We start from the raw sequence: 25,242 nt of genomic DNA, 5'->3' as shown, positions 1-25,242 counted from the left end.
AAAAAACTAAACAAGTTGGAAGTGAAAGCAGGCCAGGGAGCCAGCTAGGAAGCAACATGACCCCCAGCCAGTGTGGAAGTGAAGACTGTACAGCAAACAAGGGAGGATGGACCCAGGGAATTTCTTGAGGTGATTTTGTTAGAGGTACACTTGGGAGTTCTGGTTTTTTTTTCCCTTGGAATAGCCTACAGCTGTCTGACACAAGGAATGCGCCTCACAGCTTCTTGATTAAAGGTACAACTTCTCAGAAGCTTCTGAAGGATTTAGGAGCTTAAACTGCACTGCACATTCCACAGGAATTTGACCTGTAATTAATTAGACTCTTCTGGAGAGTGTTGTTTCTTTTGTTTTTATAGTGCCCTCTTCCCTTGCGATCTCTGAGAAAGCCTGTTTTGAAATCAGGGTGTGATTAACCGCAGCATCCCACGTTACGGAATTACAGTGAGCGCGAGAACTAATGTATGCAACTTATTTCTGATATCCTGGAGTCACTGTCAGCTTCCTTCCTGGACAAAGGGGTTTAAGGCTTTCAGCCCCTCTTTATGTAGCCAACTACAGCACACTGGAAGCACAATTATGCTACTAAGATAAGACGAAATGCAGTGGTGATGCACCAATTTATCATGTTTGGGTTCTTCCAAGGAAGCCCATTACTCACAGAAGAGAATTTTCTCAAGCAGTTAGTCACCAGCAGACAGCTCTCCCCGTTACTCCTTCCTTTTCTATAGCTGGTGGATAGTTTGTTCCTCCTCTCACCATCCCAAAAGTGCAATATTAGGAAAAGTCAACACCTAAATTTAAAGTAAACAAACAGTATTTAACTTTCCCTTAACCAAAAAAGAAATAACAATAGAACAGCAAGCCAACCTTTTTTCATCAAAAAAAAGACAAAAGCAGCTTGCTGTCCTGTTAATACTACTGAAAGGTACTGAATACCTTTCTTTAGCTTATCGAAGCAAGCATAAACCCACACTACCTACTAATTACAGCTTGCATAGAAACGTTCTGGTTCGGACTTTGTGCAAATCTTCCTAAGGCGTGCTTGAGAGTTTCGGTAGCAATGCAGCAGTTAGCAAAGGACGCTGAGAAACCGCGAGGAAAATTCCAGGCGGTCTGCGATCCACATCCACTCACGCAGTTCGGTTGACTTCAAAGACCAACAGCTGATAGCTGCAGCTCTGTCTGCGACATAAGGCAATACGGTATGCGTAGGGCCTGGCACCTGCTTTCGGCTACTCGGGGGTTTAGCACACATAAGATCACTTGAATTCAAAAACACTGAGCCACTGCTTAAGAGAGGGCTTCAGACCTGGGTTGGCAAGAACCCATTCCAGGGAAAAGGAAGGGGGAAGAGGACAAAGACATGAAGCAGCACAACCCTTCACGCAAACCTTGTGCGGGTTTTGCCTGTATTTTTATACTCGGAACTGTTCTCGCAGGGCAATGTTTTTCCAAACAAACTGTCTTCTAACAAGTTACCCGGAAGAGTACCTCTGGAACAGAAAAGGCTAAAGCGTTCGCCTATCGTAGCCAACCCACAAGCGTCCACTGCAGAAATTCATCGGGAATCAGCGACGCTAGTAGGGTGGCTGCACAAAGAGGAGGAGATGAAGTAGGAAGCTGCAGCAAGAGCAGTGTCAGAAATCTCTCCATTAAAGTTATGTAGCACAGAGGGAAGTTATAAGGCCTAATATAAGGTACTATGGAATAACATTTTGCCTCCTTCTTGCCCCTCCAAATCAAGTATTTTCAGGAAATATTGAAGTACAACCTTCTTTTGTAAGCAGCTTTGCATTAAAAACCTGTTTAAGCTCCAAAACATTTTTTTTTAAAACAACCATCAATAATAATCCTCAAAATCCCCCAGTATTTTGTAACATAAAATGGAGTGTTCCTGGGCAAGAGCTGCCAGCTCCTTCAGGAACTCCGGGAAAAGGGCAGCTGCGAGTACAGCATTCCTCACGTGTGCAGGAAGACCGGGATGAGCCAGGCCTTTCTTTTCTTTCTGTCCCAGGAAAGGCTGGAGCAGAGCCGGGTAGGCGTCAGAGAGGTTCCTTCCTTTCCCTCCGCTGCTGCTGTGCTGGACGTTACCTAAAGCCAGGAGGAGAGAAGAGGAAAGGAAAAAACTGACTTGGTGCATTAGGGGCAGAGTATTGGTGCTGTGGTGTAAATGGGGACCATTTACAAGGGCTGTGCTCAGAGCTGTAGTTTGCAGTACCCAGACTGTGCAGGGAGACACTCCTCTAATCCAACATTTTAAAGTTCTACATGGCCCAATTCTATTGCATTTCTTATTAGCTGTCTTTCCCCAGGTTATATATTATTCAGTTCTAGCTCTGATGAGAGAAATATGTGGGCAGAAGAGGAGTCAAGGGAAGGAGTAATATGGATTTGCCTTATGAAACAGCAGATAAAATCTACCCATCTAGACCCAGCATGGTTGTCTCAGTCGAAATTATACCCTGCTCTAGCCCTCCCCCAGATCAGAATACACTTTGGACTTCACTTCTCTTTCTCTATTCTCACCCCGTAAATCACCATGTGAACAGGTTTGAGGCCGAGCTATCACACTGCCATGGGAGTTTGGAGAAAGCTCAAAACTGAGGGAAAAAATATTTACATTTGAACATTTGATTTTTCTACAGCTGCAGAACTAACTACACGTACCTTTAACTCCCTGCAAAGCAAGTAAACACTAAAGAAAAAGAGCAAGCAAAACCCACCGCATGCTCTGCTACCTGATCTCTGCTGCCAGAGATCAGGGCTCGAGCATCAGAACGCATGGAATTACAGTGACAGCGGCACTTAGATTTCAATCAATCGCTCCTTGTTTCAACCTGAAGCAGAACTGCACTTTAATTAGATGATAATTAATTTAGTGAAACTAAAAAGGTGACAAAATGGAACACTGATGGAAATAAATACTTTACAAAGTAAAATCAGCCAGCAGAACTCCCTGCCACAAGATGTCATCGAGGCCAGAGCGGAGACAGATAGAGTCCCGCCTGACTCACAAGCGGGTGTTTGCATGGGCTGTACAAGTAAAGCATTCCTAAAAAACCCAAAGGACTGCCATAGTAACTCCCACACTGCAGATAAGCCAAACCCAACATCGCTGCAGGAGGAAGAGGTTTCCCTTAACGCACACGCAGCTGATGTTAAAACAACTCGGCTCAGGTGACGTCACCCTTTTTCTGACACCCCTACGAGCACAGCTAACGCAAAGCCCGTAGGTAAATCCCCTGCCTCGTGCAGCAGGGCAATCCCTCTTTTTCTTGTGCAGCAGCTCTGCGCTCTTCCTCCGTTCCTCTAGTGCTCTCAAGGCACTGTGGAATTACCGTACGCTTCCAAACACTCCCAAGGAATTTTCACCTTAATCATCTGACAGAGCTGTACTTGTCTCGAGTTTCACAAAACCTTTCCAACTCCAGACTTATCAATCATTCATATTGTTATGCTGCAAATTTTTATCTGCTAGAGACAGAGTACAGGAACTTCAGTTCTGTGGAAAATTCTCACTGGGGAAGGAAAAACAACTTAAATTATGAATTACAATGAAAAGCTAAAGTTGAGATTCCCTTGAAGAGATTTTTATTTTTTTTACATTTTCTAACATCAGAATGCTTTATAATTAATATTTTCAGTTGTTAAGACAGTTCAGCCAATATAACCAGAATGCTGGGACACTCAAAGTGGTTTGGTTTTTTTTTTTTTAAACTCTTCCCTTCAGAAAGGATCAAAATTGATACATTTTCCTAAAAACATTTTGATTTTAACTGCTTCATTGGGGGTGTAGGGGCACAGAAAACTGGTCTAGGGACAAGAGATTTGATTTTTTTTTTTTTGTTTTGTTTGACCAGGTTATTGAATTCTGCCATTACTGCAGCAGTTCCTACCTTGCACGCCTTAATCATTATAATGAACTGCTGTGGGTTGATGGACTAGTGAGCCACCTGCCCCTAGGATTACACTTTGATTACTTGCGTCACCAGTCTCGTTGGGAACCAAGTCCACAGCCATCCAGGCACTTATTTACGCCCCGTCTATCTGTCAAGACCTTCCACAACACAGAAGAAAATGTACCAACAGGGTGACTAAGCAGCCATGTTTCAAACTCCTAAATAATGACCAGCATGAGTCAACCTGGCAATTTCTGATGCCCGCAGAAGAAAACCGGCATAGAATGGGATGTATAAATAACTGTCATTGGGAATGCCTTATAAAAGTGTTCTGGTTGCCAGCACCTGAAAAAAGGGCGCTAAATGTTGCCTCCAAATGTCATCCCCCACATGCTAGGTACAATACCATCTAATTGTAAGGCTTTCTAATCTATGGCACCAGAATGTAGAGCCTAAAACACATGCAATGCACAGTTCCTCTACAGCAGGCACCTTCCACAGGCAGCCTTAGCGAGATCATAGTTTTACACACTAGATGTACTGCAAACCTCAGAAAAAATAACACGCTGACTAGAAACTCGGTGAATTACTATTCAAAGCCTCAAAAAATGAAAACACGATTCAAACAGCACATAAAAACTCCTGCTTTCCATACTTCTGGAACTCCAAGAAACGTACCAATGTCTTCAGACAGGTATGTGCAGAGTATGTGACTATTAATGACTCGCAGGGATGAGTAAGCACACCTGTAAACGCAGCCTCTCCTCAACCCTGCAGCCAAGTCCGCTCTAAGTCACCGCGGTCACCTGCTCTCACCAAACTCGACACATCCCCAGTGTGCGGGAAGTTGGCTTTTAAGGGAAAGCAGCACCCAGCACAGCCTGCTCAGCAGCAAGCTGAGAACAAGCACGTCTCCAGGGCAGGGCCACAATTCTACAGGTTGCCTAGCTGTGTCTGGCTAGTTCTTGGTTAGAACGTAAGCTTCTTCGTTTTGCTTATTTTTACGAGCTTCCCCCATGGCAGTGTAAGTGCTAGTAACTGTGTAGACAGGCAGAGCATCCAGTGTGCTTGAGAAGCAGCAGATGATACAGAAGTCCCCTGGAAAGCTGGCTTGTTGGGATGAAACCTGTTTAAACTCCCCACTGCTCTCCAAGTGTCCTGGCTTTCACACACACACACATCCCACCCCCCCCACCCCCCTTTGTTGTGTTGTTGGTTTGTTTTTCATTCAAGAATGCACATTCAAAGTTTTCTGGGTAATATCCATCTCCTTCGGTAGTAGCCCAAACCATGATATGAAGCCTTATTCAAATGTTGCAGGCACCAATTCATTCTGGACTTCTGTCCTCCCTAACATTAATCAAAAAAGAACCAGTGACTAGCTGAAGGTCAGGCTAAAAATAAAATGAAATCATGCACATATGCCACCTCGCCTCATGCCTTGAAAGCAAGTTTGTTTACGGCCCAACTGACAGTGAGCCAAGAACTGATTTTGTTACTTCTTTAAACAGACATTTTCTGTAGTAAATAAGAGCTGTTAAAGAGCAATGAATATCCAAATAGATCCATACACTGTGGCATATGGAGCATCATCAGTTTAAAGTCAGAAGGGTACCTCAGGTTAAATGATATTCACAATGCACCACACCTACTTCTAATGGTGTGGCAGGAAGATGAGAGAGGGGTAACTGGCGAGTCTTTCCACCCAGCCCCCTTGGACTGTGGTTAACGTTTACCTGTGGTTAGCAATTCTTCCGTGGCATCAGACGTGTCCACACGAAACAGCAAGTACTGTTGGGCCTCCAGGAGAAGCCCTGGGAAGTCTTTTTCAATGGAAGCAAAGTGTTCAATTTTATTTTTCACAGATGCCAGCACCTGCCAAAACAACAGTACCAATTACTTCTTCCTGCCTTGCTCCCAGCACAGCCACAGACTGAACACTCTGCCTTTCTCTAGCTGCCTTACACTGGAAGTACAACAAAAGTTACGGTCGTACAGCATTTCCAGTTCTTCCCGCAAATGTAATTAAAACCTCAAAATGAGGTTAGAGGTGCTCAGACAGGTGGGAAGGCAACTGGTGGAACTGAGAAGAACTAGTGTGAGGGTTAATGGGACACCAAAAATACTGTTCAAGTCGGCACGAGTAACGCTTGTGATCAAATACCTGATAGAGCGACCGCACACTGGGCTGAAACACCATGTTGGTGTTGAGCAGAAAGGAGCGAAGAAGAGGCTGTGGGTAACTTGCCAGCTGAGTAATAATCCCAATAAGCAGCAAATTCACATGCAAGGAATTCTCCAGCATGTTCTCCAGCTTTGACAACACTACGCTGATGAACGGTCCTGCAAAAAAAAGAAGGAGGAACCAATGCTTTTCTTGTCACAGAAGAAAAATCCTAAGATCTAGGAAACGGGCGTTTAAAAGGAATTTTGATCATGGTAACCAACCAAACCAGACCTTCCACACACTAATTAAAGCCAGCAGGGAGAAAAACCAAACTGTATCTGAGCAGACAAAATAGACTTAACGGAGGTGTTAAAAGCTTTCGTGAGTAGAAGCACTTTGGGTAGCGAGCCCACGAATTTACATTAACAGCACATTCAACGCGTGTAACTGCTCTACTGTACGCGTGCCAATAAGGACTGGGGCTCATACATGATGGGCTGCTGTTCTACTCCCCTTGAAGTCAGTCAGAATGGTACCACGGGTTTCCATGCAAACAGAACCTGCCCCTTTTTACACTTGCTGTCTCATGTCTACATAAGAGCTAGGCAGCGTAAATTATAGCTACCTTTGTCTTATCAAACCACTGTGTTGTTCTAATGAAAATATGCAAATGCTACTCTAAACACAGAAATCAAGACCTGTGACAGTTCACATGACAAGAAAAGGCATTTTCCGTACTGCAAACAGTCACATAACACAGGGAACGCATTAAAATAGATTTATAAGCAAAATTATTGGTAGACGTAGGCTCTGTCATACAAGCGTCACGAATAAATAATAGCTTTAGTTTGTGTATTCATGCTGCAGGATAACCACAGAAGCATTTGCCATGGAAGTACATAAACCCTTAGTGTTCAAGCTTAAGAAACCTTTGCAAAGCTGAGGCATGACTTCAACCAAGTGATATGTATCATTAGACAGTACAGTTCCTTCCTCGTTCCACAGCCAGTCCCACCCCACGATTCTGGCTGTGTAAAAGCCAGGGAAACCACGCAGAAGGCTTCCTGGGTGACACGATACCAGCACTGCTAACTTCGAACATCCAGCCCTAGTCTCCAGCACAAGATGCATGTCACGAGCATTTTTGAGGGTCAAGCAGGTAGCCATAATCCGACCCCGTTCCAGCTCCGCTCAGCTAGCAAGTGGATGCCGTTCAAGCTACCTGGGCATAGTTTAGCCCAGTTTAACTTGCCTGCTGTCAACTGGCAGAGCCTAAAGCAATTCTGGCCAGCACAATAGTAGGGATCTGATCAGAAGTGCCTGCGTTGCCACATCACCTAACAGAGCAACACCAAAGGTTGGAGTCGATCGTGTTTTATAGCGACCGGAAGTACAGCGCAAGCCGTCCCTGCCAGCACAGCTCCACTCACAAGAGGAAAGGCAGGGGGGCCAGCACTGACAAGACCTCACGTGGCTGCTCCCTTTCAACCAGCACCTCAGCCATCAGTGAAGGTCGGTAGCACATCCAGCAGCAACCTTCCCTGCCTGCGCACCCAACAACCAACCCCAAAACCTTTTGTTGAGAGTTTCTCCTGTCCCAACGTAACCTACTGCTTCCCCCCCTCATGTTGGTGGAGAAGTTTCCGGGGAGTTGCTGAGGACAGCAGTGCAACAGGAGCTCTACTGTATCAAGGGGGAAATGCAAGAGAAAGACTTTAGATCTACCACTGTTTCCCTCCTCTAGGTCAGGGGTCAAAGCTAAGTAGGTAAAGCTGAGCTAGAACTTGTTACAAGTGCAGTACACCACAGCAAGAGAGGTTATATTAAAATATGTCTCAGTGGTAGAGTGACTTTTTCTCCCAAGAAATTATTGAGATGAGAATCAGAGGAACCAAGCAGAGTTTGCAAGCCTCGTAAGAAACAGGGTAAACAGATGAGAAGTCAAAAATTATTCCTTCTCCAACTGTACACCTGTATGTGGCCAAGAAAGCAAGAACTGATGGGGGTGGGGGAGGAGCACAGCATAAAAATTCCTGTTCCTGGACACCATGTTCTTTCTTGCTCAGGGGAAAATAGGGATGTAGTGTTTAATGCTTTTAAATTGGACAGAGACTCCAACAGGACATTTTCTTCACAGATCCATAGGCCTGAAGAGAGCATTTTCACACTGCTGACACTTACCGGGTGTGGGAACCTCTCTCTGGTTATTTGATTCTGCAGAGAGAAGCCCCATCCCACAAGAACATCCCAAAAATCCTTATCACAAACATCTACAAACATAATAATAGAATCATAGAATCACAGAATCACAGAATGGTTTGGCTTGGAAGGGACCTTAAAGATCAGCTAGTTCCAACCCCCCTGTACAGCATTCCATATAAATATGTTGTTATATTTGAGAGACACTGCATTCTCAGCATGTCTGAGGTACTGTTACGAGCACCTCCTTACTTGGAGTCCACCAAGATCTCCATTAAAGCAAGGTAAGCAGCCCAAGAGTAAAATATGTTGTGGATGGGGAGCAGACAGCAAGGCTTTTGGGGGGTTTTATTGGGTTATTTTGTTTGTTTGGAGTTTTTGGTGGTGTTTTATTTGTTGGGGAGGGGCGTGGATGTGGGTGTTTTGAAAAGGAACAACTGGAGGGAGGGACTAGAAGAGAAACAGGGACAACATTTTTGAGCTACATTTGACAGCACATCATGGGAAACAAAGGTTTGAATGTGATTAGCTTCTGGTACAAGGAAATCATCACCACAGCAAAATTAGCAGATTGATTGAAAAACAGGCTGAATTTTTCAATTAAGAAACAGTGCCAGGCATATTGGCCACAGCTGACCAGAAAATGGGCTGCATTTCAATGGACACAAATGAATGTTTTCCTCCTCCTTTCAAATGAATGAGATGCCATCATATGGAGGTTGTGTTTGGGATGAGGAAACCTAGGTTCATTATTATTTTTTATTATTTGCATTACTGTGGTGTCTAGGAGACCTAATTAGAGATCAGGAGCCTGCAGTGCAAGGAGCTGTACGAACACAGACCGAAAGTCCATTCCAACGTCCGAGAGCACTGTCTATTCCTGAACAGCTTGGACAGTCTGCAGAGACCAAGCTTAAACTGCTGCCCGGCAGAAGGCAGAAGAGGGTACCAGCGGCGAGGGCAGGCCTGGCATGGGAGGCAGAGGATGCCAGGGCCGAGCACGGAGACAGGCATGCACAGGCATGGCACCAGTGCTGCCACCTCGTGCTAAAATGTGAAGCAGCAGAGGAAAAATATGGCGATGAGATACCACATCCATAGCATCAGAGGTGAAAGCCACCAGAAAAACAAATTATTTACCTGGGCTCTGTACATTTGATCAGTTACTCCAATCCCCTTTCAACTGCAAAAGCTTCCCCTGTAATGATGGAGCTCTCCCATGCAAATAACATAACCTCTGCTCAAGATTTTAAACAGTTACCAAAAAAAGCAGCCAGAAACACCCCTCAGCACCACCATTTGCTGTCACCACTCTGACTGCTCTGCTCTGCTTTCACGTTGGCTCTCTCTCTCCCCCGGGACCAGCCTCAGCTATTTGGGCTACACACTCTTTAGTGCCAGCACTGTGTTCCTTGCTCTGTGCTTGTGCCGTGGGCCACGCAGTGTGATCTCATTTGGCCCCCTTTAACCACCACGCCTTCCTGTATTCATTATGTATGTAATTAACAGGACATTCCACCTGTAAACGGAGCACCCTGGCTCCTTGCAGCGTGCTTGGGAGACACATCCTCCTTTGGTCCAAAGGGAGATGACATGCTCTCTGCAGAAGGGGTGTCTGCTGAGAAATTCTCAAAGTCCTCCTCCTCTTCTGCAGGAGACGCAGGGTCAGGAGCATCCCACTTCTGCTCCTCCAAGCTTGCACCGTTTGCATCCAGCTCCTTAATAATTTTGTCATACTGTGCAATGAAATCCTCACCATCTGTGCTCAGCAGTCTTACACTTAAGTTACGATCTGCCTCCTGAGGAGAAAGCTTCAACGCTAAGTCTGGCTGTGGATCAATCTCAATCATTTTCTGGTTTATTTGTTCTTTCATTGCACCTTGAGTCAAGCTTGAATTTCTCTTACTGTGCTCATCCGAGTCCATTTCCAGCTGGCTCTTCAGAAGAGGACCATTGACTACAGTCTGGCTTTGGCCGTCATGTTCTCTGGCTACATTTACAGGTTTCTCCCTGGAGTTGTCATCATCCTGAGTATCCTTCTGGGCACATAACCTGTAAACCATAACATCATCCTGAAAGTCTGATTCCTCTATGTAAGATCCTTTGATGAGCATGATGGCATTTTTTTTCATTTCTTGAATGTGTTTTGGTGGCTCTACAGGTGGCTGCATCTCTGTGTTTCCCAGGTCATCATATGGTTGCGGTGAGCTCACATCAGAACCAGGAGAAATCCCTGTGTCATAGCTATCATCCCATTCTAGCTCCAACTGCATCTTCTCACTGAATGGAGTGACTTGAGACGAGCTACATGTGCTGGGTGTCCTTTGCTGGAGCCGAAACATAGGGTGTTCCACATCCGCACTGTTCTCCTCAGCAAGTGTTTGGATAAAGGTGTCTGGATCGGGGTTTACTCCATCATACAAGGCAGACCAAACCTTACAGTCTTTCAGACACTGGAGGATGGCTTCTTGCGCTTCCCCCAAGTACTGCAAGTAGCTGATGTCCACAGCTCTTCCACATTCGCCAGAATCTGAAAGTAAAGAAGTTTGGTGACTCATACTGTGACATAATAAAACAACCTCAAAGTTCTTGAGCAAGGCAGCCTCTAAGGCAGGGCAGGTAGAGTCTTTAGTCCCAACCATCCAATCAGGCAGGAAGAGCAAAGCATAAAGACTAATAACAGTTTTGCTCATAACGATGCACGACTTGTTCCTACTGCCAAGACAGAGCTGCAACTCAAGACTTCCAAGAGACCGGCCCACATCCAAACCCTAACACGACAGAGACCACTGAAGCAGCGAGAGCTACAGTCGTGTAGGAGCACATTAATTTCATGAATGCATATTCACGCTGGGTAGCTGTTAAATGTTACCACATTTCCTTCCCCTACCCACCTCCTCACATGAGCTGCTACCAAATCAAACTCGGTTCATGATCTGGCCTTCCCCGAGCACCAATTACCTTTAGTTTGTGCTGCTTTTGTCCACAGAATATAATCTTTTCCTTGGCTTTCAAGTGTCAAGGTGATCCCAGTGGAGCAGCAGACTGGCGTCAGGGCAAGCAGTTTTGAAGCAGACACAGAGTAACAGTCTCTCTCTTTCACAGCCCACCGCTGGCTCAACATCATGTGGTTACAAGGGATCAGATACCTGAAACAGCAGCGTCTAGCATTACTTCATCCTCCTTCCATGTCAGAGACAGTAACAACACACAAAATTCCCTTCCCATCTTCCTGCCCTCTCCAAATCAAAAGAAACAGCGATAATAATCTTGACAGTGATCCACACTCTAAACCTCTCCAGAGCATGAAACCCCGACTCTATACTGCGAAGCTACTGTTTGATGAGGAACTCTCAAGACAAATAGAGACAGGAGATCAGGTGCATCGTAACGGCGAAGTCAACAATCCTTTGGTGGTCAGAGCAAGCTTGCTGTAAGAAAGGATTGAGGAAGTGTGGGATGGGCAGATGCCAAAGGCTAGCAGGGTGGTTTGGTCCCACTATGAATAAGTTCTGTCTCGGAATCCTTAATATATTTGTTGTCCTGGGAAATCCAGAGAGAGATAGTTTACATATTACAGGCAAGCAGCCAGCAAAAAGGAGGGAAGGGTCATCAAGGTGCTTCAATGCACTAGATCAAGGCAGCACTCAGGCAGAGGACAGAATAAGCTATGGGGAGCACAAGAAACAGAGAAAGCACAGTCCTTCTTTAGAGCACTTCAGCTTTTAAAGAGCGCTTTATTAAGAGCCCCAGTGTTAACTGGACTGATGTTCTGCCACTTAAAACACAAACAAATTCTAAAGGATTCCCTAAATAAACAAACAGAAGATTAAATACAGCACTCTACTGCTGTTAGAGTGGCAACATACTTGAGTTCACAGAGGTCCTAACAGCATTCCCAGGCACAGCACTCGGACCTGCAGGGAATTTCTCCCTAACGCCTGTGGGGGGAGGGACAGAGAGTACCTCAAATGTTCATGTGATCTATGGTGCCAAAAGCCCTATTTAGTTACACCAATATTTTCAAACAAATAATCAATTATCCTTTAATAACGCACCAAAATTCTAAGCCAGTATTCTGAAGCAATGCACAGAACCATCAATTAAAAGCAAAAATGGTCCACGCATTTGGTGCCTTACATAACAATCTACCTACAGCAGTCTGGGAACCTGCAGTATTCTCAGTAAGAGAGGAGCCAAAGAGGTGGAAAACAACAAGAAAGAAGGTGGAAGCTGCAAACAAGTATATAGCTCTGTATCACAGTGTATAATACACTAGAGAAAACAGGCAGGAGAGAATTATACATTTAGAAGCAGGGAATAAGTAGTTTGGAGGTGATAAATATATTCTTAGCTTCTCTCCTCTCACTTTTATAGAAATAAATCACAAGAAAAATCTCTTGCTCCTGAAGATCACAGGACGTAAATCACACTTCTTCAGGTCTGGTAGACTTCTGTCAGGATCATAAATATTCTTATCTCTCTAGTTGCTTGGATTTCTGCTGTCTTGGAGAGCTCTCATCCAGCTCTGCATCTACAGGCAGAGACTGTGTGTCCCAGAATTAGGCTGAAGAGTGAAAAAGGAGTTAGGGCTTTACCTTAAAACTAGCTGTAACATCACATCTTCACAGTGCAAACCAATGAGCGTTCTGAACAATGCCAAGGAGACCACACAGAGCTGGAAAATGATAAATGTTGTCAGTTTTTCCTCTGGAAATTGTACTTTTCCAATCTTCCCTGCATACTACATTACAAAATGGCTCTACCAGAACATCATGCTTTATAAGACACTGCTAGTATGATATTTCATTTTGTCAGCATCCCATGGGATTCTTTTTTTTTTTTAAGTTGTCTAGAGCTATACACATAACTTGTTACATTTTCAAAATAAAATCTAGGATTTTCCTTCAAACAAGCTATTGGAAGAGGTAGTAATTTACCACTCTTTAATGTTATTCAAATGCATTAATTTAATTTAACTCAGCATGAAGTGAACCCTGTAACTTCCAGGCTGGTGTGTTACTTTTTACCTCTAACACAGAGCTTGAACCAACTAAAAGTCTTCTTGAAAGAAAAGTTACAAACCACCTCAAATTTCTGTTGCTTTACGTATAAGGAACAATTAGTGTTCTACATGTTAAGAAGCTGAACGCTTCTCTACAGATAGCTTGATGTATTGACATAGGCCAGGGCTAAACAAGTCATTTTTGTGAGAATCTACTCCATATGGAGTGTTCACAGACCCTCCACTACAGGTCACTGGAACAGCTGGGAACTACAGCCAGGCATGAAAACCCTTTCTGTGAGACCAGGTGGTAGCAATGAAAAATGGGATTCCTTATTGGAATTGCATGCTCGCCTTTTTGGCAAAGGCGTGATCAAACATACCCATAACTAGGTATTTCAGTAGTCACACTCAGAGGTAAAAAAAATCATACCCATTCTGGGACAGACATCCCACTTCCACGCTGGCTTTAGGACAGACTAGAAATGCAGATTTCTAGAGGATTTTTGGTCACCAATTAGACACCCCACACTTTCAAAGCTATCCTACAGTACATTTCTACCTGCCAGATGCTTGCTAGACTGCCCAGATATGTCCAGCATTGTGAAGCACATGGACCACAGCACAATCACCTCCCTGCTTCTTAATTCCTCAGGCACATTCTCCTACACTGCTCTCTCCTAGAAACAGTCTCTCACTGCTGGCTTCAACTTCAGGACCAGGTTAACTGCAAGAATTATGTAGCAGAGGTTGACCCTTCACTAGAGTTTCAAGTTGGTGTTTAAATCTTGCCTCTCCCTATATTAATTATATGCACTCAAATAATTAATATGTGAAATTAATTGCACTTTTCAGTAGCTCACAAAAGAAACAGATTAGGACCAAATAAGGAAAAAGCTACAGATATTTCTGTACTTTTTTCAGTCACTGAACATCCTTCATAATTCATTCAAGATTAAATCCAGCATCCTGCCTGGGCATGGCATCTCTTCCACACTATGGAACTTCCTCCTCTTCTCTGCAGTCACTTCCCTCACTCCCACTCTTCAAATGCTCTACTCCAGCTCTGCAGCGAGCGGCACATTGCAATATTCCTCTCTCCAACCCATGCTTTCTCACAAGTGTCAAAGACTCTTTGTTTCACTGTTTCCTGTTCTTTCAGACGAATGACGCAGCTCCCCTACAATAAGACTGGCTGCCTACGGTGACCAGGACCACATCAACACACGTTTCATATATATATACACGCATACGTTTATTTTCCCTTACTTGGTAGCTCTATCTGTGGAACAGAACAAAGTTCACATGAATCTCACTTGATAGCCTCCGAAAAGCAAGTCTCCTTGATTGCCTTCCTAGTTTGGTCACTGAATTAACGCCCAGAGAAGAGCAAGAGAAAGAGAAAAAGCAGCGAGAAGTGAACCAGGGAACGCTCATGAGCTGGCCTGCAGTGAAGCAACGTGGAGCTCAAACTTGTCCTGCCACCACTGTCCACTGCTTATACTAGGAGACAACAGGAAGGTGCTAGTTAGTCCAAGACCTCATGTCTACAGAAATAGGTGGAGTAAGTAAAGGGACAAGAGAAGAAGAAATAACCAGAACTGGAGTTCTTGATAGAAACAGGAGTTGAAGGGCTTCAAAACAAGCTTTTGGAAGAAGCCAGATCCTTGCATGAAAGGTTTGTTTTAGCTGAGGGATGGAGAGAAATTCTAATCTCCTCTGTCAAATTTACTGAGAGCCAAGTCTAACTTTTCTTTATACCTTGAAAGTTCAAAAACACCTGCCCTAAATTTTCCTGTATTTAGGAAATTTCCATTTATAGGGAAACCTTTCTCGTTCGTCTTTGCAACCGTATTGCAAATCCGGAATCATCTAAGTAAAGCTAGTCTATTTTTGTATTTTGTACAGGAAAAGAGTTAATATATGCCCAGGAGACAAAGAGGATAGTATTTTTACAAGTCCTTGTGGCCACCTGTCTGTACATAAGTTTAACCCTGTGAATTATTAATAAGTGTTTTCACCAGTAACAACGTATGGAGTTTTTGTGCTATGGAAACACAGAAGGCTGCAGTTCTGGCTGTTGCACTTGGCCAAGCCATGCTGCAGAAAACTCAGCATCACAGAACCATTTTGGCCCAGATCCTGAGTTGCTCAGGGCTGCAGAATTCTTTACAATTCCCATCTTGTTTGCCTATGGAACAGTAATTAATGATTAGCAGAGACAACAGCATTTGCATTTTTGTCAAGAGAAGATGTTTCAGTTTTCAGAGTTAATCCATCTTAGAGATGCAGTAACATCAGCATACATCCGTATTCACAAGCACTCACATTTCAAAACAAATTTCAGATGCGCACTAGGGACAGTAACTTCAAGTTTAATGCACATGCTGGTGTTCTGGCTTCTCTTGCACCTGCACTAGAACAATAGTCTTTATTTCATCTGTGAAGCTGAGCATCACACTAGATTCAGCCAAGACCACCAGCCAAGCAAGGCTCAGAAGGGTAGTCCAGCGCAACAAGAGGCAGTTTTCTCTGCCAGAAGATCCAACTGTTAGCAAAGGTGACTATCATCTCTGTCTGCTCACCCTCCAGCCACTGTGGTGTGTGGTGCTTAGGCCGAAAGGAGCTCCCTGCAAATCTGTGATAACCCTTACTACACAGGTGAGCGAAGGTAAAGAAAAGGAAGCAGCAATCTGGTCACTTGAGCAAGAAAACACCTTCTTTCAACCAAAGTAGAAAGCAGGTTAAGCAAACATGCTACAACAATACAGACTTGATTCCTGAAAAATCTATTGGCAATACTGTAGTTCATGATTTGGAGATATCCTTATAGGGCTCTCATCACACCCAGAAGGACTATTTGAAAATCCTTGTTGCTTGCCAAAACTCCAGGGATCAAAAATGCTCCTCACCACAAGTGTATTTATAAGTCCCAGCATGAGTTACCTATGGCAGCACTAATTCAGCAGTATCCAGAATAAAAATGCTCCCAAATTTACCTTTAATCTTCTAACAGAATCCAGACTTCCAGAAGGACATTTGGGGGTGGGGAGAAAATTCCTAGTTAAACAGAAACCCAGAGAATATAGGGAATCTCCCTTTTAACTATTTAACCTACATCCACACTGAGTACTTGAACTTCCTTCCTGCTTGCCTTACCCGGAACGGTGTGTTGATTCGGCTAGTCAGTGTGTCTAGGATATGCACGTTCTCGTGTCGGTGCAGCAAAATGAAACGGAGGAAAATCTTGAGGAGGGCTGGCTCCGAAACACTTCGCAAGAAGAGATCCAGGTATGCAGTAGTAGTCATCACTTCTTCCACAGTCACCTACAGGCAAAAAGAATGCAAATGCAAACATAGTGTGTGCACAAAACATCATCCATCCTCTGCAACAGTGTAACTGGCAAATAGAATCATAGAATCACACACTGGTTTGGGTTGGAAGGGACCTTAAAGACCATCCAGTTCCAACCCCCCTGCCATGGGCAGGGACACCTTCCACTAGACCAGGTTGCTCAAAGCCTCATCCAGCCTGGCCTTGAACACTTCCAGGGATGGGGCATCCACAGCTTCTCTGGGCAACCTGTGCCAGTGCCTCACCACCCTCTTCGTGAAGAAACTCTTCCTGATACCTAATCTAAACCTCCCCGCTTTCAATTTAAACCCATTCCCCCTTGTCCTGTCACTACAGGCCCTTGTAAAAAGTCCCCCCCAGCTTCCTTGTAGCCCCTTCAGGTCCTGGAAGGCTGCAATAAGGTCTCCCTGGAGCCTCCTCCTCTCCAGCTCTTGAAGCATAACACTGCCAGAAAAACATTGAAGTCTTTGATTTAAAATTTGCACAGAGCATGCTTCTGCATGGCTCGCAAGTATTTTGAACCCACTTCTTATCTGTCTTGCTTCCCCAGGACAAAAAAAAAGCCTCCCCTGAACTGACACCCTGAATCTCACACATACTGAAGTATAAAGAGCCCAATCATACTAGAAGCTCCCCACCACCTTTTTGCCCGTGTCAGGTCTTTTGCATCACCTTCTGTCATCCTTCTAAAGCCTTTGCAGTTCTTGTGAATACCTGCGTCTACCACTTTATGAAAAATAAATGACAGAGCACAATCAAAGCACAGTAAAAACTTATGGCTGTAGAGCTTTAAAGAAAAAAATCCCCATAGTTATCCAGAATTTTGCCACAATTTTCCTTCTTTTTATTTTCCTACAGCACAATCCTTATCTCACTCAATTTTTAAAAGCAGTACGTATATACCTACATACACACAGACCAAAACTCAAAAAGTCTTCCCTACTATTTGTCTAGCAAAACACAATTCAAATACCCACGTGGCAGTTGCATACCATACCCCACGCTGCTCCACTTATGGCAATCCTGCGGAGCTTATCTATTCACAGTATGCACTGGCAAAGCACAGAATATTCCAAAGGCAACCTCTGCACCATGAACTGCTGTTGCGAAGTCAGCTTTTTAAAAATAGGTACCCAGGAACCTAATAAGCTTAAGTGCACAAAGATAAACCCTTGAATACAAGAATCTGCCTATATGAAAGGAAGTATTAAACATCTTTTGTTTACCAAACTTAGCTGGATAAGTGAAAAGACTGATTTTATTAAAAAAAAGAATCAAAGCTGTCACTTAAGAGCTAAGAGGATTTAGAAAATACTCAGAAGGGCAGCATTTACGTAACATGCTGTAAATATTAAAATCCCTGTTCCATTATGCTGCATGTTAGCCACGTACACAGTAATGTCACGCTGCAAACGTTCTCTTTAAAGCATTTAAGATCACAAGCTGCTTCTGGCTGGTTACACAGAACATAGGAATGCTGTATGCAGCATGCAGACCTTATGGAGAGACAGCACCGATGGGGACAGCAGGGAGAAGCTTGAAAGTTAAGGTCATAATTCACTCTCATTCTGAGGCTTTTCTCTAACACTATCTTTACACTGGGCTACCAGCTCATCTGGACATTGGAAACAAACCACTGGAGAAGTAACAGTGGTTGAATTTTTCACCCGAATGAGAAATAAGTTCAGGTTCTTGGTTTATTCAGTAAGGTTTGTCAAAATCAAGCATTAAAATACATCAGAGAAAGGAAAAGAAAAAAGGAGAAAGGAAAAAGGAGAAAGAGGCACACTTTCACAGGATCTGTGAACTCTGTAAAGCTAAGTAAGCAACAGCTAGACATATTTTCTAGCTCTGTAGTTGTACCTTTGGGGCTACCAAAACCAGAAATGAGAATATAGTTCTTTCACAGAACAATATCTATTAACATATACTCCAACTCATAACAGCTTATTAATTCATTTCTCCTCCTTCTCTCCCAAGTGTCAAGGGGGGGGTGGGGGGGGGAAATAATTAAGTTTGGGGTTAAGCACCCCAAAGTTACAGATAGCCTGAAATAGCACTGCGGCTACAGTCCTAACTCAAATTCTGTATTACTGTAAATATGATAAAACAAATGTGCTTATGCACGTACACACGCTTTTCCTTAGGACTACTGCCACTTTCAACCACCAAAAACCCACTCAGGAAATGAGCCAGGCTTGTGAAACCAAAGAAACTAGCCAAGATTACTGGTTTTTTTTGCAATAGTCAAAAGGCGTGGGGACTTGTGGGGTAGAAAACAATGGCTTTCTGATGAAACCTGTTGACTGTTGCCCTGAGAACTGGCTGGGTTTGTTTTGTTTTCTTCATAGCAGCAAACTATAAAAAGCAAAGCCCAAGAAATCCATCATGTGACATCATTATGAGAGCATACAGTTCATGGAGGAGTTTAAACCCTCTGCCAAGGAAAGGCCAGACAGAAGTAATACATTGCCATGTCTCTGTGTCACTTCTTCACCCTTTATGGAGACAAGGAAGCACATTCTTGGCCTGCAGATTTCACAGATGTTCGCTGACAGCCGAGGAACAGGCCTATGTATATGTCTAAAATACTGAAGCTGTGAATGAAAGCAAGAAAAGCCAGCAGATTCACAAGGGCAGTGACCTTCTTCTGCAAGTGTCGCTCTTTGGACAACTCATCCACATCTGTATCGGCGAGAGAAACCCATGCGCTTTTCAGAGAGAGTATCACAAAAGAAACAAAGAGCAGAGGAAAGCCAGCTAGAGACCACTTAGGGATGTTCAATTCTGAGAGCGTGTTCAGTGCTTCTAACAGCTTGGGGCCTAGACAAAAAAAGGAATCATGTTTACTGTAGCCAGCACTTCCCCGACATCACTAAACAGACCTAGAACCAGTGATTAATGAAGCCCAAATAGTTCACAGAGGAGTTACTTACAACCTTGTTAAATCTTAATTGTTTGAATTGAGGTTTGCTGTGCAGGGTGCCACATTACACTTAATTTTCAGTTCTTCTTGGGAAAGAAATTGCTGAATCTGCTTAACCATTTTCTCAGAAAGAGGGAAAATGACTCAGTTTTGTCAAGATTTAAATGGATTTGTAAGAATCTTTTTTCATTTTTCAATGAAAACACACTGCCTTATCCACAACACTCCTTCAAACTTTTGCAATAAACAAACCTGGGATCTATTCTGCAGCTGACTGTGCAACGCTCAAAGCAGGCAAGTTAACTGTGTACCAGCGATTTTAATGCTATTGTGTTACCGAAGTTCCAGCGCGCTCTCAGCGAGCACGCCTTTGTCCACATGAACCAGCAGAGAGACCATCCTTCTGCTTCCTCACAAGAGCAAATTAAACAAAAATATTGCTCTTCAGCATTTGAAATGAAAGCCACGTATGCATCTTAGGAAAAAGATCAATTAACTTGACAAGCAGACATCTGTGCTTTTACAATTATATCTTATTTTGCCACCTTACATTCTGGGTTTGCTCCTCCCTTTTACTATATCTGACACTAAGTGTAACTCCTAAAGACTTGAAGCACCTAGAGAAGTGTTCGAAAAGGCTAATTTTAGCTCCATGAGGTTAAATTTCTTTTTACTCAGTGGGGATACATTAGCCTGCACTGAATGAGCCTCTAGAGAACTCACTTTTTGTGCAATTAACTTGAGAAGAATGTAGGAGAAATCAGTTACACTAGGCAAAATCCAGCCTTGGCAAAAACCCTTTTAACTCTGTAAACCTTTTCTACAGATGGCATTATACATAATACATTGAGTGCTGAGATGCATTCAATTCGTGCAGTTATTACTGAAGATATCTGTTTTCCCAGATACCAAAGCTGTTAAGCTTCATTCACACTACCTGCTGGTTGTCTTTCCTTAAACTAAGATCTCATGAGACAGATCTGGGGAAAGTAGGGAAATCCTTCCTAACAAATTCAAATCAGTACTTAGGTAAATAACAGAAGAACTAATGCTCCTGGTGAACAAAACATTCACTACCCACTTCAAGCACATCCACTACAGTCAAATCCTGAGGCAGCTTACAAAAATTTTATATTATTGTAGACATTGATTACAGTATAATTTGTCCAGATAAGCTTCTAGCTAGCTCTCAGAACTGAAGTGAATCATAGAATCACAGAATGGTTTGGGTGGGAAGGGACCTTAAAGATCATCTAGTTCCACCCCCCCTGCCATGGGCAGGGACACCTTCCACTAGACCAGGTTGCTCAAAGCCTCATCCAGCCTGGCCTTGAACACTTCCAGGGATGGGGCATCCACAGCTTCTCTGGGCAACCTGTTCCAGTGCCTCACCACCCTCTCCGTGAAGAACTTCTTCCTGATATCTAATCTAACCCTCCCCACTTTCAGTTTAACCCCGTTACCCCTTGTCCTGTCACTACAGGCCCTTGTAAAAAGTCGCCCCCAGCTTCCTTGTAGCCCCTTCAGGTACTGGAAGGCTGCAATAAGGTCTCCCTGGAGCCTTCTCTTCTCCAGGCTGAACAAGCCCAACTCTCTCAGCCTGTCCCCATAGCAGAGCTGCTCCAGCCCTCTGAGCATCTTCATGGCCTCCTCTGGAATCGCTCCAACCAAGTGAACATCTGGGAAAGGATGATTAAAACCAAGCCAAAACTTTCAAGCATGCACAGATTTGATATTTAAGTATCAAGAAAAATACCATATCAAAGGGATGAATAAAATTAAGACGTGGTAGTTTTCTAAAATAGCCCTTTTCTAAGTGAGTAAATTTCAAGCTATGTTTTTATAAAGATATTTCAGCAATTTTAAAACACACCATGACCACAATAGTAAAAATAAAAACCCACCAGCAGCATCCCTTGCATTAGATCCTTCCTACTAATGGTAAAGACTAGCAATATCTCTGCTCCCAAGATCAAATTGTAGAATTGAAAATGAAAAATGAGGAAAACCCATATCCATTGCATTAATCAGATGAGTATTCTACCATTTCTATTTTCATTATCAATAGTTGTAACAACTACAAGTTACTGCCTTTTTTTTAATATACATATAGATTCTAAGTGTCTAACAGTATCATTTAAACCTCAACTACGTTTTTCTTTACAACAGTCAGTTGTTATAGATAATTAAGATGTAGTCTGCTACAAAAGGGGCTACCTGAGATTCTTCATAGCCAGACAGATAGTTGATTACAGATTACTGAAAACAGAAAGCCACTTTTAGCCTTGTAATACCCTTCTCTAATTATGTAATATTTTTTAGCAAAATTTTTCTTGCCTCCTCTGATGACTGATTAGACGGTGAGGCAGAACACTGTAGAGATCCAGCTTTTACAAGTCGCTGTGCCAAGTAATAGCAAAGAGCCAGAAATTACTGTCATTGCGAGCTCAGTTTAATATATTACACTCACTGTGTTAGACCAATTGCACTGATTCTTTATTACTGGCTATTTTCCCTTGAGATCCACACAATATATTTTCTAATTTACAGCTTCATGCCCTCTTACAGGAATATGGCTATCATGATTCCTCCCTCCCTTCACATTTCCTTTCCTTACAAGGATTTCAGATTGCCTATGAAGAGGCCATGAATGTTCTTAGTAGAACTTATCCTCTAGGTCTACAAGCAGTTTAAATCTGAGTAAGCCCACCTCACAAAAAATTCCAACCGTTCCCACCGTCTTCTCTCCTTTCTATTAATTTTCAGCTTCTTGTCCCCTGCTTATACTTGCAGAAGGGTTCATCCTTCACTTCACTGCACGGTGAATTGGCTCAGGGAATTGATTCAGGTTAAAACTGTGCTGGAAATAAAGGTGAGTTTTAACCTCAATCAGTTTCCCATATGTCCCCCCTCTCTTCATCTTGGCAAAAGAGAAGGGGGACAAGCAGGATCAAGGACAGAAGTTCTCACACTGTGGGAACCAAAATAGCAGAACTGCTTCAACTTCCCTCAGCTTACATTTATAAACTGGTTCAGTCTATACCAGGTTAAAATTCAAGTCAACTGCAGTGTTGGATGCAAAAAAAGAAAGGCATCTTTAACATATACCCACCCTGTATCCAGTAAAATTAAGTTTTGGAGAAGCTCGTCAGTAGCTACAAAGCATGGGACTATTCAAAGTTTTCCAGTAACGTTTAGCTTTACACCTTCTTACAGCAGCTGTCCAAACACTTTTCAGTAAGGTGAAAGATGGTATTATTTCTAAATGAGAACTGACGGTCTTGTAGGATAAAGATGCTCCTTCTAATCTGTACAGTATAATTTACAGGTCATTTCCCCCTAGCTGAGCTGTGTAATCACCAAGCAAGCATTATTGAATTATCACAGTAGCATATCGTGTTAGAGGTTTTCGTTTAGATGGGTTAGTGCTCAATAGAATTGAGGTCCATTGACTGAGCTTATTTGACAGGACTTCGCCAGTGCTTCACGTGGTTCTGTTCACTTGGCCAACAGCAATGTTTTAGGTTGAAACGCTGGTACAGTTTTCCATTATTCAGATTAAACCAAGCCTTCCAAGTAGAAAAATAATTATATCATAGTTAGCAATTAAATGCCATGTAGTATAGCAGTAAATGCAAAGACATTAAAGATGTGCTTTTATCATGTAATTTATCAAATTTTTAGCACTATCTTCAATAGACTGAAATAATCCAAATTATATAAACACTCAAGACATTGCAAATAGCTATCTTTGCCACCCAAATTCTCTGAATGCCAAATTACAATTAAATCAAAATGCACTTACAGGGAAGAGATGTATATAACCAATCTGATTTGTATCAAAGGTAGCATAATACTTATATGTACCATAGTGTTGCTCCTAAATATTTAGCACATGGGTAAGACTGGAAAATATATACTTAAAGACCTTCTGAAAAGGATTTCATTGATCAGATTTCTGCAAGATTATTACAACTTCCTAAAAGAATAAGGTACATAAGCAATTGCTACTACCAAATACATAAAGACTAAACTAAGGCAATATGGCCTCTAACAGAACCAGTAAAACTTAGACTTAGATGGGGTTATTCTGGATTCACCCTGGGATTTCCAGTAGGTTTTGACTGAAGGAAAAATTAGCCTGATTTGATTACTTGGACCCTTGCACAATTTGGCCCCTGAAGACTTTTTTTTTTTTTTTTTGATAGAACTCCAAAAAGTTAGTTTTGAAAGTGAAGCAAGAAATAGCAATGAGATACATCATAGAAATTGAAAGCTATGGCTCTGCACCTGAGCAGAATTATATCATAGAATCATAGAATGGTTTGGGTGGGAAGGGACCTTAAAGACCATCTAGTTTCAACCCCCCTGCCATGGGCAGGGACACCCTCCACTAGACCAGGTTGCTCAAAGCATATCTTCTTGAAAAGATTTTTCTCCTAAGTATCAAAACCTAGGGAAGAAGGTACAGAACTGCATAATTTCAGGTTGTAACTGGCATGCCATCAAAAAATACCAGTCTCTAATTAAGAACAGATTTTGCCAGATAGTCTTAATTTTCTTAAATCCCAGACACACCAGGAAGAACAAAAGATGGTTTGCGCAAGAATTTAAGTCATGGATTGCTACTACAAAATAAATCTACCAAATTAACCTTTTCTTCAGCTCCATGTCTTTGTGGACAAAGTATTTTATTCCTTCTGGTTTTAACTGAATTTGTACAGAAATAAGGAATTTGTGACCTTGCACAAAGGCAAACCCACCTGAACAAGTCACTGAATCACTTTCTTCAATGTCTCAAGAAACTCAGGTATCAGAAGTAAGAGAATGAATGCTTTTATAAAATGTACAATAAAATCCAGACAACCAAAAGGTCAAGCCAGGGCTATGCAGCACAGCCAGTTAAAGCATATCCCTAGCTACATAGTACAAAGCTGAGTTCCATCTACCCCTTCAGCAATTTGCAGCTTCTAAGATATGAACATATTTGGCAATCGCTCATTACACGTGTGGGTGGGATAACCCACACGAAGTGACAAGATTAGTATAGACCATATAAATTAGGTTACAAGAACATGCTATATTTAGGATCCTTATCTTTGAGAATGACGTTTGGGAGTCATAAACTTGAGAATGTTTGTGTTATTTAAGCACATTGTAGTTAATCTGCTACATAAATAACCCTTACAGAGTTCACTGTGAAAACCAGATTATTTCAAGCTAGCTAGTCTGATGAATTTGAAACTTCCTTAACTGGAAAAAAAGAGCCTGAACTAGCTAACTCTTTTTTCAACTTCATACTGGCTTCCCAAGATAAAACCATAAAAATCACTCCAAGTAAAATATGTTGGCCTCCCCACCCCGACTTACTCATAGAAACCCATCTCTGTCCTCAACACTCTTGTACTGTTTCATTCACAGAGTGAACTGTGTACACAGTAAGTATGTATAGGGAGACAATCTGCAAAAATTGAAAAAAGGCAGAGCTTACTCCATAGTTCTATAGATGTTACAGACGTTTCAAGTTCACACATATGCATATCTCAAAGCTTTGTAGCACTTACTGAAATTCTGAACTACTGTTACCAAAATTCTCCTTACTGATGCTACTTTTACCAAAAGTCTTGCTTGATAGTCCGATGTTTTAAGTTGGGAGAAGAAAAGGAAGTCAAGCAAAGAGACTGAAGGCCT

General features: G+C 42.7%; 1 protein-coding gene across 1 annotated transcript in view; it reads right to left on the bottom strand.

The window, feature by feature from the left end:
• Positions 1-1,840: 1,840 nt before the first annotated feature.
• FAM160A1 (family with sequence similarity 160, member A1) overlaps positions 1,841-25,242 on the bottom strand; it is a 35,252-nt gene continuing 11,850 nt past the window's right edge. Inside the window, exons 5-11 of the mRNA XM_010152295.1 lie at positions 16,430-16,597; positions 12,864-12,943; positions 11,227-11,414; positions 9,785-10,795; positions 6,064-6,242; positions 5,636-5,774; positions 1,841-2,091 (exon numbers count right to left, since the gene is read on the bottom strand). Of these exons, the coding sequence (XP_010150597.1) occupies positions 1,841-2,091; positions 5,636-5,774; positions 6,064-6,242; positions 9,785-10,795; positions 11,227-11,414; positions 12,864-12,943; positions 16,430-16,597 (2,016 nt within the window). The remainder of the gene's footprint in view (positions 2,092-5,635; positions 5,775-6,063; positions 6,243-9,784; positions 10,796-11,226; positions 11,415-12,863; positions 12,944-16,429; positions 16,598-25,242) is intronic.

Source organism: Eurypyga helias, unplaced genomic scaffold (assembly GCF_000690775.1).
Source record: "Eurypyga helias isolate BGI_N326 unplaced genomic scaffold, ASM69077v1 scaffold10450, whole genome shotgun sequence".
Lineage (NCBI taxonomy): Eukaryota > Metazoa > Chordata > Aves > Eurypygiformes > Eurypygidae > Eurypyga > Eurypyga helias.
Note: the sequence above shows the minus strand (reverse complement) of the source record. Positions and strands in the feature narration are given on the sequence as shown.